This window comes from Sinocyclocheilus grahami, unplaced genomic scaffold (genome assembly GCF_001515645.1).
Source record: "Sinocyclocheilus grahami isolate Dianchi unplaced genomic scaffold, SAMN03320097.WGS_v1.1 scaffold279.1, whole genome shotgun sequence".
Classification (NCBI taxonomy): domain Eukaryota; kingdom Metazoa; phylum Chordata; class Actinopteri; order Cypriniformes; family Cyprinidae; genus Sinocyclocheilus; species Sinocyclocheilus grahami.
Window position 1 is genome coordinate 973,910 of NW_015505458.1, and position 16,272 is coordinate 990,181.

Below are 16,272 nucleotides of genomic sequence, written 5' to 3' on the forward strand. Positions count from 1 at the left end.
CATTGCCATGCATTAAAGATAGACTGCAACAGTTGGAGTTAAAAATCATAATTTGTGTTCTACTGAAGAAACAAAATCACCTACATCTTGGATGCCCTGGGGGTACGCAGATAAACATCAAATTTTCATTTTTTCATTTATCGGATATTTAATTGTAGTTAACTTTTTTTTGTTTTTTTCCCTGGTTTTACATTTTGGTGAACGTTAAATTATAGCAATGGTATTTATTTTAATAACACTGTTAAATGTAAATCTTTAGCCAATGAATATCCATATATATATATATATATATATATATATATATATATTTTATAATAGTGAATGATGTCTAAATTCATTTATAGTATTTAAACTTTAGTTGATTTAGTTAAGACAAAAAAAAGTTCTGAGTTTGAATATCAATAGCTTATTGGTTATTTGCCATAACATAAAAATAAATATGGCTTATCGTTATCTGCCAGATTGTTAATATTGGTGCATTCCTAATATACATTATATTGTTATCAGCATTGCCCAGTAAAGTTGGTGGTCTTTCTTACTTATAATTTAATAACATTTTTAAATGTAACATTTAGCAAATTGCAAAATTAATAGACCATATGCTTCTCCTTGAAACAGTATAACTGTGATGTCTACATTAACTTCTAACATTTAAAAAAATTGTTGTTGTTAGTATTTTTATTTAGACAAAAAGTTCAGAATTGAAATATCGACCACTTATCATTTATCAGGACTGGCCACAAAAAATAAAATAAAAAATGCATACTGGTTGACCAGTAGGTGGTCTTTCTTATATTAGAATAGCAGATATTTGTTTTGCCCAAGCAGTGAACTGTATATCAGGCTGTGGATTGTGTCAACATCACACGCCATTTCACCAGGACTGATCACAACTTGATCTCTGAACCAAAATGTTGTCAGTCTAAACAAACACGAAAGCGCTTACTAACTGCCCTAGTAAGAGAGCTTTGGTTATCTGCTGTTATTGAATGTCTTGCTGAGTCAGTGGAGTATGCCTCACATTAACCTTTTGCCATTAGCTCATACTTATGCAACAGGCCCCTGCAGCTGGTCACACTTGGCTTCACCGTCAGTAAGGACTTGTGCTTTGAGGGATCTAATTTCATAGACAATTCCCAGCTTGGCAACACTGTAACAGGATGATGCAAACCTATGTAAATTTTCTAGGTCTTTGTGTACAGGTTGTAAGTAACAGTAGTGTTAAGGTTTCTGTTCCATATATGTTCCATATACTTCCTTAATCTGACACCAGTCATGTGATCAAGGGATGAGCTTATCTTCCTGACTTCTGAGATGAAGTTATCTTAAGCCAGAGTTCACTTACGTGGCTAATGACGGCGATAAAGTGTTTCTGCTCAACTCAATGAAACAGATTTGTTTTAATTATTTTGGGTTTGTCCTTGAAATCTAACCCATGGCCCTGGCATTTCTGCCGCACTGTACCAGCAACTGGAACACTAGATAAAACAAGTGTATCAGGTTTCATCTGTACAAACATTAATAGATGTCTGGTAACCTTGTGCTTTAATGTCATGACGTTCGTCAGTCCACCTTGTCTTTAGGCTTGGGCAGCTTCTGCAGGATTTTTGTGACTTCATACTAGTCATTAAATGAGAAACAGAGAGACGCTATTCACTGGCCAGGAATGTGTCTTTTGTGTGGCGAATGTAACCGCATCCTCTAATAAGCCTCGCTTGTCTCATTAAAGCAGCTGAATGAATACAAACTGTTCCGCTTGAAGCCTCAAACTCTATTTTCTCATAGAAATGTCTCGTAGGGCTGTGTTTCAGTTGAGTACACTTGAATAACATATATTTCCTTTATTTCTTACTGTCATTCTCATCAGATTGCACATTTTAGAGCTACACATCGGACACTTCCCTAATCTTTCTGAACTTTGATCTGGGATCCTTAGTTGGACACAGGGCAACAAACTCGCTTTATCTCAGGCTTGGCCTGATCCCTTCATCTTTCAGTCCCCTTCAGCTTCTCAGCAGATGTGCGTCTGAACATGGACCCGAGTACCATTCTCTTGTTCCCAGTACATGCAGTAGTATGGCTCTACTCCCTCTTGAGCTTTCTACCATGGTACTTCATGACTGGAGTTCAGAAAAAGAAATCCCTGGCAAAGAGAGTCAAATCCAGGTCAACCACCGGTCAGGCTGAAGGGCCGTATCGTTCCGTGGATCGCTTCGACTCCCTGGTCACGGAGGACTATGCTGGAAAAGACACACTTGATAAGCTGTTTGACTATGCGGTGGAGCGTTTCGGTAAAGCGGACTGCCTGGGAACCAGAGAAGTTCTGAGCAAAGAAAATGAGACTCAGCCGAGTGGGAAGGTCTTTAAAAAGGTACATCCTCCTCTGACATATTCTGTACGGCTATGCTCACAATGCAAGCCAAAGTGCCTAATTGTAATTTTCTGCTCTAATCCAATTTATTTAGTGAGGTTGTTCACATGACCTTTTTAATTTAGCTCATATCAGATGCTGGTCTAAACAAGCGACTCTCCTAAACTGGCCTGTGTGCATAAATTATGATAATAATAGCATCTTAAACAAATTTTATTTAAACATGTACACTACTGTTTGGGGTTGTAAGATTTTTTTCTTCTTAAAAGAAGTCTCTTATGCTCACCAAAGCAGCATTTCTTTAATAAAAAATACAGTAAAATAGTGAAAACTATTTTCTATTTCATATATTTTAAAATAAATTTTATTCCTGTGATTCAAAGCTGAATTTTTTTTAGCATCATTACTCCAGTCTTCAGTGTCACATGATCCTTCAGAAATCATTCTAATATGCTGATTTGCTGCTTAAGAAACTTTTTTTAAAACTTATTTGAAATGGAATGATTTTGGAATAATGTAAAAATTAATGTGAAACTCTTTACTGTGATGTTTGATAAATTTAATGCATGCTGAATATAGTCATTTCTTTCTAAATTAATTTTACTGACCGCAAAACGTTTAAAATGTAGTGAATTTTCCTTTATATGTAAACATTATATTTATAGATATTCGTACAATTATAAACGTTAGTATATAAATATTTATATATCACAGTTTATTATTGTGAAATTTAAAATTACATTTTAATATTAAAAACTAATTTACATTTTAAAGCTGCAGTCCGTAAGTTTTGCCTCTTTGTCGCCATCTCTGTTTTAAAACCTGGAATTGCAGCTGTGTGCGGAATTATCTAGCTTGCGTGGGTTGTACTCTGGCACGGCTCCAGCGCAGATTAATCTAATGTTTTGAGGAGTATGTGTGGCAGTCAGTCACCACACCGGTGTGAATCCTATACTTAATGACAGATTCTAGCCTACGTCTTGGAATATATGACCCAAATAAGAATTTTCACCGTACCTTGTCATCTGAACAAGTTAGTAACAAGTCTGCCACGTTTGTTCTGACCAACTGAGGAAAAAAGCATTACAATAAATCACGTTATATGGTGATTTAATCCAACGATCGATTAGCTCATATCGCATCAAACCGTGCAAATTATTATTATTGTTAAACTTTATTCTCAGATTATTAATGTCAACAACATCAGCATTGCATGACTACAAGTATAGTGTGTGTGTAGATTTCAATTTCTGTACAGTCTAATCTCTAATTGTCATACCATTAGAATTTCATACCAAGAAATTATTTTAACCCAAAAAGCAACTGGTTCTTCGAACTGGTTTTCTTTCAAATACAAATCTTGTGTAATCCCAGGCTATCTGTAATCAGAAGCACATTTAAAACTGGAACACATGGGTTTCATATAATCCTTTCTGGATTACAATCCGCCATCAAAATGATTTTTTGACATTTAATTATTCCAGCTGCTGTTAGAAAAGGCTATAAATGATGCAGCATCCTCACATGTGATAGCCTGGTAGCCAGGACAACTTCTTTATGTTTACAGATGTGTCGTAATGACGCAGTGCCATGATCTAATTTCCTGCGAAAACCTATCCGTACCATTTAAATGAGAAAACATTATTATAAGATAACCGTTGTGAATCTGGCTAAAGTAAGGCGATAGTTTTGAACACTGGCTGGTTATGTACTTGCTCAAATATTGATTTTGGATCATTTTTAACCAAAAAAAAGTTACGGACTGCAGCTTTAACATAGCTTGTATTTATGGTTCACAACAAGAGTAAATCAATTCTAGAAATCGGGTTAAATTGACATACAAATCACACAAATTCCTACCCGAAGGTGAAGTCACATCGTAAAACATCTGACATATCTGAATTCCACATATATAATTGGGGATTGCAAAAATAGATGAATTGAAAATGTCACATTCAGTATTCATTTTGCTGTTCACACTGTCATCCAACATTTGCGTCACATTCAAATGCAATGTGAACACTGCCAAAATTACCATTTGTTGAGAGAGGAAAAACAAATATATATATATATATATATATTTTAATATAAAGGTGTTTTATGGCTTTGTCTTGGCAGTTAATTCTGGGCGATTATAAATGGTTGTCCTATGAGGAGATGGACACTCAGGTCAGTCAGTTTGGGAGCGGACTGGCAGCACTAGGCCAACAGCCAAAAAGCACCATTGCGATTTTCTGTGAAACACGGGCAGAGTGGATGATCACGGCTCAGGCCTGCTTCAGACGCAATTTCCCATGTAAGGAAACATTATTTTTACTCTCACTTTCTCTTTTTTTCCCTAAGGAAAAATGATTTCAAGTGAGTCATAGGTTTTATCCCTTCATGCTTTAATGTGATGACGCATAGATGTACTGTGAATGTATTGTGTTTGTCTTGATCTTCTCTTGTTAATCTGTGTTTCATGTGGTTTTTGTAGTGGTCACCTTTTATGCAACTCTAGGAGAAGAGGCAGTGGCTTTCGGATTGAATGAGTGTGGAGCTACACACCTGGTCACCAGCGTGGAACTGCTGGAAACCAAACTGAAGGTGAGCTAAAGACAGCGACGTAACCGTTTCAGTGTTTCCTGTACTACTATCACTACAGATTCACAGCAAAACAATATATTACTAGAGCTGATTTGAATTGAATGGGTTAAAATAACAGGGTACCATGAATCAGTGCCAACTTAGCACGTATTTCAGTTCCTTTCTCTTTGGTAACTGAACTCATAAAACCAGTGTAGTCCATATAACTAACAAACAAATTCCAAGTCACTGAATGAACTCATTGAATCAGTTTGAACAGTTACCAAATTAACATCTGACTCACTGAATCGCAATTTCTTTATATTCAGTCATGTTTGTCTCAGTGAATAACTTCTATAAGAAAAGTGTTTTACAGTAACAGCAAGTCAGGCCCTGTACTGTAGTTAAAATTTTTCCAGTGGGCCACCAATATCATAAGACATTGATATTTGGTTAAATACATGCCCTTGTGTCAAGTGACCAAAATTCAATGTCATGACCTGTTCTATTGCCAATGTCAACTTGACGAGAATAGTGACGAAAGCTGATGTTGATATTTTGTTGGTTTTAAGGCATAGTATTAAAGGTGCCATAGAATGGAAAACTGTATTTACCTTGGCATGGTTTAATAATAACAGTTCTGTACATGGAAATGACATACCGTGAGCCTCAAACACCATTGTTTCCTCCTTCTTATGTAAATCTCCTGCATGCAAAAGACCACTGAAAAATAGGCGAATCAGAACATAACACCAACTGTGACGTTACAGTCGGGATCACTAATAGTTACGCCCCCAACATTTGCATATACCCGCCCATGTTCTATGCCAGCCGCCAGCCGAACCTGCACAGCCGAATCATCAGAAGTTCTGCAGGTATTGTGAAGAAACAAGCGAGGATAATAGCGAAAATGGCAGATCATGGAAATAAATGTTATGTTCCAGGCTGTGCAGGGCATGTGAAGTGCAGGGATGGGTTGGTGTCTGTATTCAGAAAGGCATGGAAAACAAATAACGCGCGTTCTAATAAAATAACGCGAGCCACTAAAGGTACATGATTAGCTGCTTGCTAGCGGTAGCCTGTTACATTACGGTACATAAGATTTAACTTACCACATAAACAGAGTAAGGAGAGATGACTGAGGATGATGGCGAATGATTTACAGATCCTGAGCACCACTGACAAGCACCTGATCTTGTGAAATGTGTGGTAAGTACTGCCGCTGTAGTTTACACCGATCACGTGCGATCGCAAATCTTGAAAGTGAAAGTAAAACGCAATCGTGCATTCGAATATATTAATAGCGGCTCCCTGATGCCCGCATTTTATATACAGTAGAATTACCCAACGATATAACTGTGAGAGAGAGTATTGAAATATATATTTTCCCTGTTTCCTTCATGCTGTGTGAGCTAATGAAATGAGCTGCACTGTGAAACAGCCAATCAGAGCAGAGCTCAACATTATTATTCATGACCCTTCCAAATAAGGTAAAAACAGTCCATTTCATTCTAGGGACAAATCTTAGGGTTGTAAATGGACATGTAAAACCGTTTCTGGAGATTTTTTTGCCCTTACCTAAGCCACATAGCTTCTATGTAGATATCAGAGAACAATTTAAAATATTGTATCAATGCATTCTATGGCACCTTTAAGTAACCAAAATTCAACATATTGACACCAAACACAGACATTTAGCCAGGATGGTAACCAAAAACCAATGCCTGCTAAATGTCATAATGTTAACTTCCATGCAGCTTAAATATATAACATCATTAGATGTTGATATTTTGTTGGTTTTAAGTCATCGTATTAAGTAACCAAAATTAAACGTCCATATAATGTTGGGTTTTGATGCCAATCAGATTTTCAAACCAAAGTTTAACTTGACGTCTGGTGCCACCTGGGTTTACTTGCCCTGCCGCTTGAAATGTTTATATTTTTCTTTAAATATTCTGTTTCCATAACCATTTTTATTTCCCTACAGAATGTTCTTCCACAAATCCCCAGTCTGAGGCAGATCATCTATGTGGACAGGAAGAGCATCAGCACAGCAGGATATCCACAGGGCATCCAGATCCACAGCATGCACTCTGTGCAAGAGCTGGGAGCCAAGCCAGAAAACCGTAAGAAAGGGCACCAACTTTACGGTTGACATTTTATTTATATGCTAACTAACCTTTTCAGTGATTGCCTGTAGTTTGCCCACAGTTCACCCATACAATATTGATCTGAATAGAGATTTGCACTGTAATAGATTCATGTCTATCACCAGAGGAGAAAACAATGTGCGCTTTGTGTTGCAGTGAGCAGACCCATAGTGAAGCCCGTCCCATCAGACCTCGCTGTTATTATGTACACCAGCGGCTCCACCGGTAGACCTAAAGGGGTGATGATCATTCACAGTAACCTGATCGGGGGCATGGCAGGCCAGTGCGAGAGGATACCTGGATTGGGGTGTGTATAAATATCAATAGGGTGCCACAGTAGACTTGGTTCCAAAAGTATTTTATTTTAGATTTCCCATTTATTTTCTTTAACCATACAGATTTAAAAAATATCTTAGTGTTATAAGCCAAAACCAAACCAACTAGCTATGAGGTGAAACACAATATTATACACTTTTTATACTATAATTTGAAGCAAAACTGTTTCAAAAACAGACAAAGAGACAAGACTGTGTATTTACAACTTTAATGAGAAAGAACTACAATCCCATAAAGCATTGCTAATTATATAATCAAATTAAAAACAATGGAGAAATATATTATATATTTAAGATGTTGGCTGCAATATAACAAAGAGTGAAAAATTTAAGGGGGTCTGAATACTTTCCGTACCCACTGTATATATATATATACACGCACACACACAAACAGTGCCTTGCAAATTTTTTTTCATGTTTTATGTTGCTGCCTTATGTTAAACTGCTTTAAATTACTTTTTTTCCCACATCAATCTGCACTCCATATATCATAATGGTAAAGCAAAAGACAGATTTTTAACATCTTTGCTAATTTATTAAAAATAAAAAAACTTAGGGATAGTTCACACAAAAATGAAAATTCTGTCATTAATTACTCACCCTCATGTTGTTCCATCCATAAAATGCATTGCTGTTCTGTTGTAAGTAATCTTAAAGATTCCTAAATGCATCTACTTTCGGAAGGCCAAATAAAGTGCTTTTGCTTTCGCCTAGAAACACACAGCGTCTCCCTGACATGCTGCTTCAACACTAACTACTTACTGAAACCACACCTTCTTTCTTTGCGTGCACATTTGGGCATTACGCAAATATTTCCACATAGTGAGGTAGATATGTGGGGGTGTGTTAGAACGAGCCGTTTTAGGGGGGCGTGGCAGAGTCTTAACTTTGATAAAGAGTATCTCTTTGGTTTTGAGACTTTAGTCTTTGCAACTTCAGGGATCTTATCTATGCACAATCAACTTGTAACACTCCAAAGAGAAAGGAAAACTTGAAATCGCATCATATGACCCCTTTAAATGAAAATTTAGAAATGTTGCCTTGGCCACTAACTGAAACAAAATGTTCAAGCTGAAGTAATAACATTACTAAAACTGAACAAAAGCTAAATAGAATATTAAAATAATAATAATAAAAAGAAAAAAGCACATAAAATTACTCAAATAAAAAAATTATATATGAAAATATACAAGTAACCGCTAATTTAAAATATTAATAAACACTATAATAGTATATAAAAAAAAATAAAAAAATTACACTCCTGGTAAGAATGTTTCTATGAAGTTAAGTGCTGCACAATAATACTTTAAAAATGCTTTTGTCTTCTATGGAAGAAAAATATCTACATACACATTTGAAACGAGATGAGGTTGAGTAAGAAATGTTGTTTTTGGCGGAACTTTGCGTTGCATCGCGCCGCATAAACATAAAACCATGTCTGCATTTGTGATCGGAGAAACAACAAACAACAAGCGCTACTCTACACTGCTCAAAACTCGCGTTTGAATCATCAGTGGCAAATCCTTTAAATATGAAAACGTACTTACAGGCTGTGAGTCAGCATTATTTGTCAGCATCATAGACTGTGGTCAGCATGCGCGCCGAAGGGGAAACAGGGGAACTGAATTCACCGGAACACTGGCATTGTAGGCTACTCTTCCATGAAACAGTCCTCGTCCTCCGTAAAATGCATTGCACACATCTGAATATTTGGGTTGAACTGTTCTGGAACACTGATTTCTAGTTGTGTCCTCTTTTGGAAGGCCAAACAAAGTAGTTTCGCTTTCACAATGAAACACACAGCGTCTCCACGATATGGCAGCGGCAACAAAACTACAGCGAGAATCAAAGTTACACCTTCTTTCTTTGCGTGAACATTTGGGTGGTGTTATGCAAATCTTCCCAGATCGTGACGTAGACATGTGGGTGTGTTTAAACGAGGTGTTTTAGGAAGGTGTGGACGAGTTAACTTTTATAAAGAATATTTCTTTGGGTTTGAGACGCAACTTTAGGGATCTTATCTATTCCCGAACAGCTTGTAACACTCGCAAAGAGAAAGGAAAACTGGAAATCGCATCATATGACCCCTTTAACCTGAAAAAATTCAAACAGTTACAGCTGTCATGATTCTTATACATCAGGTGGCTATACGAAGCATGACAACCCTCATCCACGTGGTGAGATCCTCATCGGCGGTCCTAATGTGACCATGGGCTACTCCCGGAGTGAAGGCTGTAATAATGAGGACTTCTTTGCGGATGAGAACGGCCAGCGGTGGTTCTGCACTGGTGATATAGGAGAGATGCACCCTGACGGCTGTCTTCAGATTGTCGGTATGTTTAGATTCAGCATCATGATGATGTCTTCTTGTTTTAGTTAAAATCATATATTTGTTATCAATCTGTATTATTCACATCTATTGTATGTAATGACTAGATCGCAAGAAGGACCTTGTGAAACTTCAAGCTGGGGAGTATGTCTCTTTAGGCAAAGTTGAGTCAGCTCTGAAGAACTGCTCTCTCATTGACAACATCTGCGCTTACGCAAACAGGTTCGTATGCTCGGCTTTGTCTGACACATATGGGATGTTACTGACCCTAGCAAAGGGTCCTCTCTTTAGAAAAGCAGACGTACTGTATACAGACCTCTTTTCTCTCTCTCTGCCCACCAGTGACCAGAACTACGTTATCAGCTTCATTGTTCCTAATCAAAAGAACCTGACAGCTCTTGCCAATCAGAAGGGCATTGAGGGCACATGGGAAGAGATTTGCAACCACCCAGTTATGGAAAGGGAAGTTCTGAGAGAAATTAAAGAAGTCGCAACTTCAAGTGAGTATAACCTAACAGTATTTATAGCAGCGAGGTAGGGGTGTGCGATTATATATCATCTGTTGTTTTAACAATGTGCGTTTTGACATTATCGAGTATTTTGCAAAAAACATTCAAAACACCCCTACAGAGCGCACGCATATATTACGTGAAGTCTAGACTAAGTGCGCGTGTGCATTTAGAGTGCGTTCTTTCACTGCATGATTCAGTCTATTAACATACGTTTAGAATGATCACAAAAGATCACAAATTCAAGACATAGGGGCAGAAAATGTATATATTTATACCACTTCATATAGTTAATCAAAATCTCACAAGATTATACGATTAAACGATTACAAATGTGATTGATTTTTTTTTTTTATTACAACAGTTCAATAAACAAGAAGTTAAGTAAGAGACTTACATTTTAGACACCATATTTCCTGTTTATGCGGTATTTTGACAACAAAAAAGAATTCCAAACACAGCCACAGCACTGTTTTGAGTCCCTGAGCAACATGACGGAGTTTCGTTCCTGAATGAATCAACCGTTTAAATGATTCGGTTCAATCGCAATGACTCGCTTATTAACAGTGACTTGCTGCCACGTGCTGGCGGTTTTAATTTCACATTTAAAGTATCTTTTTATTATTTATATTATTTCAGATATCAGTATTCAATGTTTTATGTTTAATATATAAATAAATATATTTTATGTTTAATATATAAATAAATAAATACTATATCAAAACATTATTTGTCCATTTGTAATTGCAGGTTAAATGCATTCATGTCCTGCATTAAACAGTGTGTAAATACATCAAATGCCACTTCAGATGCAGTTTCTGTGTTTCCTCTGCATTGCAAAGATGAATTTAGTTGAATTTGACTCAAAAGATAATGGACACTTTTAGAAAAAAATGGTGCTTAATAAAGGTAAACATGCCCATAAAATGTAAAAATCAGTTTAAACTTATTGGAAAAGATACATTTCTATCAGTGTGAACTGACCACCACACAGAATATGAAGAATATCAAAAACTCTAGGAGTCAGCTGTCCATGGCAGTCCTTAAGATACCAGCACAATAACACACTCAGCAAAATATCGTCGAATTATCGTGATAAAATCCCAGAAAAAATAGAGATGATTTTTTTGTCAATATCGCACACCCCTACAGCGAGGTATGTGGTGTAAAAGTGCGGACACAAAATGTGGACACCGTAACAAGAAATTCTAATTAAGACAAGACCCCTGAAGGCCTGCTTAATTAGAATTTTTGGCAAGAAAAACATGTACAAGATTATTATTTCTGTTATCCATTTTATTTTTATATTATTAAAAAATATATATTTAGAGACCATGATACAAATAAAAAGCTTGCAGATATAATATATATATATATATATATATATATATATATATACATACAGTGGGTACGGAAAGTATTAAGACCCCCATACTTTTTTTCCCCACTGTGTATATATATATATATATATAAAACATTTTTTTTTGTTGTTTGTTTAGTCCATCAGACTTTGTGCACACTTGACACTGACTTCACGTAACTTCAGCATACACTACCATATAAAAGTTGAATTCAGAAAGATATATATATTTTTTATTCAGTAAGGACCATTAAAATGATCAAAAGTAACAGTAAAGACATTTATAATGTTACAAACAGTGTTATTTTTAGTATCATTAAGATTATAGTATCACTTTAGTTTTTATTAATATTATATTAGTTTTTATTTTTAATTATTTATTTCTGTTTTATTAAGCAGTTCCATTTTCCATTTTGAATTGTATTCATGTATTCGTTATTTTAGTACACTAATTTAAACTAAATGAAAATTAGAATTATTAGCTGAAATAAAATCTATATTTTTTTATAATAAAAATATGAAGCAGCACAACCGTTTTCAACATTGTTAAAAATAAATGTTTCATTAGCAGCAAATCAGCATATTAGAATGATCTCTGAAGGATCATGTGACACTGTAGACTGGAGTAATGATGCTGAAAATTCAGCTGTGCATTACAGAATTGTTACATAATATATTCAAATAGAAAACAGTTCTTTTTACATTGTAATATTTCAGTTTTACTGTATTTTTGATCAAATACATGCAGCATTGGTGCGCATAAGAGACTTTTAAAAACTTTTGAATAGTGGAGTTGTATAAAATGTAGTGGACCCAGAGCATGTCTTCTAATGGTCTTTCCATCATTGTAGTTAAACTCCAGCGCTTTGAGATCCCAGTTATGGTCCATCTGAGCCCGGAGCCTTGGACCCCTGAAACGGGCCTGGTGACGGACGCATTCAAACTGAAGAGGAAAGAACTGAAGAACCACTATCTCAACGACATCGAAAGAATGTATGGCCACAAGTAGGACCTCTATCACAGCCAAAGACGTCTTCATCAGCTCCTTGCCGTACAACATTGCTGTATATCAATAAATGTTAAACACCTTTTGCCACAACTGTCACCAGTTAGTGGTGCATGCACATTTTCAAAGACGAACAGTGTTGATAAGCCGTTGGTCTGTGTATTTTTATTCCTGAGCTTTTCATTCAGAGCTCTGTAGTCTCTCTGCTGTGACATAGTTTACAATTAGACCTGTTGAGTAAAGGACGATATTTATCTTATCCAGCATTAAAGCATTCACTAGTCTCTTGTGAAAAGGATTTCATCCATACAACAGCGATATACTGCCATCACCTTGCGCTTTCTTTTTTTTCGAACGTGTGAAATTCTATTGTTTGTAAAAATGTTCACTTGTTTGGTTTAATAGAATTTGGAAACCACAAACCGCTAACTGAGGAACTCCGCCTCCTTGTAGACGCAAGTAATGTGTAGTGATGTTTCTGTGCCTTCTGATTGGTCACTATTTTAAACGTTGATTCCCTATTGGCTGCAAATTAGAATTTGATTCCTGTGCTTCATTCATGCAGCGCACTAAGAGTTAGAGTCTTCATAATGGTTACAAACCATGTTTTTTTTTTTATATATACGGTACTTGAGATTTCTTTTTGTTTTGGTTATGAAAATGTATGTAATGTTTTGAATACTAATTGATGCATTTACTAGTGCTCATGGATTGACTCAGGACAGGTTGAGATGACTGGCAAGTAGTTTATTGCTCATTTGACCTGTTTGTTAGACTGAATTTAAATGAAGGGAAAACATTTTTAAGGAATAGTTTTTCCCTCTCAAGCCGGAGGTAAAGTTTGTATTACATCTGTATCATCTTTTCACGTCAGATTTTTTTCAAACCAATCATTTTACTGTTAACAGTGTCTTGATTGTCACAAGCTCGCTTGTCTGTCGCAGATTCCACTTCTGCAGGCTTTTAATATATTTGGTAATATGTCATTAAACCAGTCCTCAATACTTAATGTATAAAGCTGAAAAGGAACAAACCCAAGAATATGAATTTTGAGGTTCATTTGAATCCTTGTTTAATATATTTGTTTTCTTTTCTTTTTTTAAAGGAAGTGTGATCTGTACAGGCACTGTAATTTGTTAGCTCTTGGGTTACCGAATGTCTCATTCTAGAAAGTGTTTTATTTAGAATTATTTTGTCAGTTGCACTATTCTTTTTGTCAGGGATTTTTAGCCATTGTTAAACGAATAGCCATTAAGCCAACAAATTCATCAGTTGTTTTTTTTCCCCACACACAACCATCAGGGTTCAAGTCACCTCAAGCTAGACCAGGGGTGCCCAAACTGGGTCCTGGAGGGCCGGTGTCCTGCAGAGTTTAGCTCCAACCCCAATCAAACACACCTGAGCCAGCTAATCAAGCTCTTGTAGGCATACAAGAAACTTACCAGCAGGTGTGTTGAGGCAAGTTGGCGCTAAACTCTGCAGGACACCTCCGGCCCCCCAGGACTGAGTTTGGGCACCCCTGATAGACTATACAGCAGTCAAATGTTTGCATTGATAAATTGTGAATTCGCTTGTAGAATGTTCTATGATGCTTATTTATTGTGGTTCACTGCATGTTATATTCGCCGAGGACAATTAAAATCGTTTTCTACTCCAATTGTGTGGTACTCCATAGTAGAAACAGTTTAATTGTCAATGGGTTTTATTTACAGATCATATTAAATTGCAACGAGTTTACAAAAATGAAAAAAAGCTATACAAAAGATCTGAAGCTGCAATTCAGTTTGCCCAGTCTTGAAAGCGAAAGCAGTCGCTTGCAATCTTCCATACGGGCTGGTCGCTGTTAGGAGAGGCTTGAGCAGTTAATAAGAAATTCTGGTTGAAGTATCTCTGCTTGTTTCCATCAAATTTCACTGAGCCAGCTGTAACCACCACCAAAGTCATTTGGCCTTGAGTTGCTTGTTCTGAAAAGAACAATGGTATTTGATAAGACAATAGGAAAATATATTACTAATTAAAATCTGATGAGCAGGTTGCTGCATACCGTGCACAGGCTGGCAGTCAAGAGATTGCACTTGAAATTCACTGGAAGGAAGAGACTCGAAGAACTCGCCGAGAGCATCATGACCTGTGACTGCATTTCCATTCCACACTAGAGTAGCTTTGTCCAGATACAGCCTCGTCAAATTCTGAAAACACTGAGTCATTATCATCAACTCGTTCAATGCATATGTTAATGAGCATCACAGATCACCATTGAGCATACCCTTCTTCTCTTGTCCATACAGTCATAATAGATATTGACGAATTCGTCCGAGTATCTGCATGACTGATCAACCAGAGTCCTGAAGTCCTGATCAGTACCGAACACAATTGATGAGCACAGTTATGGAACAGATTTGCAGAAGTATTTAGATGCATGTTGGCATCAATGAACACTCACCACCGTTGAAGCCATGAAGTCACTGTTTGTGATGTGCAGTCGTTGTGACAGTTTGATAGCCAAACTACTATTAAAACATCAAATAACCAGAGCGATTTCAAATATAGGTAAGGTTACGCACCAGATGAAAAAAGCTGCGCAGCGTAAAATTACAGTATGTAAGAAAATAACCTGTAATCGTAGTTTATGCCCACATTGAAAAGGATGATATTGCGTGTAAAACAATATCAGAATTATGCTCTCTTACTCTTATATATAACGTTATATAATTCTACATTGAGAAAAATGTGCTGAGATGTGTGTTCACGATTATTGTTCCGCCGGAAACCTACACCGTTATCAAGTTCCCAACTACAGGAAGAAATCAAATACAAAGATGACAAAAGGCAAAGCAAAGTACAAAACTAATTAAAACACATACTTCAAACGCACAAATATTAGATATCGTATTGTTGTTGTTTTAATTCAGTCCACTGTTCTGATTTTCCTCAGCTTAACAATAGAGTTATATTTTCTGTTAGCAAGTTTACATATGCGTATGTCAATTTGTAGATTATAATACGATTAATTAATAAAAAATGTTTGAACATCTATCTTACGATCATTTTTGAAGCCAAAATAGTAGGTTTTTTTTCAAAACAGTAATACGCCTGTGAAAATGTTTTCTATACTCATTCTTTGTATTATACACCAAAACGTAACACAAAGCCAAGATAAATGTCAAGTAATTTGAGGGTATATATATATATATATATATATATATATATATATTTAAAAAATCATTTTTTAAAAAAAATAAAGAATTTATAGAATATAAAGTTTCTAAATATAAAGGATGTGCGGCTACACTGGGTTTAAATGAAATCATACGGATATGATATAACCTACAAATTAGCCAAATGAATGGCTCAGTCAGCTTTATTATGACCATTTTAGATAGGTTTGTTAGTTTTTATTTTTATTTTATTTTATTTTTTAATTCAAGGAACAATAACACACAATAAAACAACATTAAAATAAGAAAAGAAAAAGATACAAGGACGAATTACAACAAACAAACAAAATTGCCAGGGGGAGGGAAGTATAAAACTTCAAAACAAAAATACAAGATATACATACATACGTATATATCAAATCAAATAAATATATTGTAAAGTTCACAAACTTTCAAAGATACGTTTGTTAGTTATTGTATATTTCTTTT

The 16,272-nt window shown here is 35.9% G+C and overlaps 2 protein-coding genes across 2 annotated transcripts in view; one reads left to right on the forward strand and one right to left on the reverse strand.

Annotated features, from left to right (window-relative positions):
* The window catches only part of LOC107600170 (long-chain-fatty-acid--CoA ligase 4-like), a 15,240-nt gene extending 1,290 nt beyond the window's left edge, over positions 1–13,950 (forward strand). Inside the window, exons 2-10 of the mRNA XM_016291995.1 lie at positions 1,868–2,371; positions 4,490–4,667; positions 4,848–4,957; positions 6,924–7,062; positions 7,243–7,393; positions 9,534–9,754; positions 9,858–9,972; positions 10,093–10,250; positions 12,471–13,950. Coding sequence (XP_016147481.1) covers positions 2,033–2,371; positions 4,490–4,667; positions 4,848–4,957; positions 6,924–7,062; positions 7,243–7,393; positions 9,534–9,754; positions 9,858–9,972; positions 10,093–10,250; positions 12,471–12,628 — 1,569 coding nt within the window. The 5' untranslated portion in view covers positions 1,868–2,032 and the 3' untranslated portion in view covers positions 12,629–13,950. The remainder of the gene's footprint in view (positions 1–1,867; positions 2,372–4,489; positions 4,668–4,847; positions 4,958–6,923; positions 7,063–7,242; positions 7,394–9,533; positions 9,755–9,857; positions 9,973–10,092; positions 10,251–12,470) is intronic.
* A 203-nt stretch (positions 13,951–14,153) lies between these two features.
* Positions 14,154–15,399, reverse strand: LOC107600148 (NTF2-related export protein 2-like). Its single transcript, XM_016291950.1, has 5 exons — positions 15,240–15,399; positions 15,069–15,135; positions 14,892–14,978; positions 14,670–14,814; positions 14,154–14,589 (listed from the first exon to the last, which is right to left on the reverse strand). Exons 2-5 carry the CDS (start codon positions 15,081–15,083, stop codon positions 14,405–14,407), a joined length of 432 nt encoding a protein of 143 aa, XP_016147436.1. The 5' UTR covers positions 15,084–15,135; positions 15,240–15,399; the 3' UTR covers positions 14,154–14,404.
* Between the last annotated feature and the right edge of the window lie 873 nt (positions 15,400–16,272).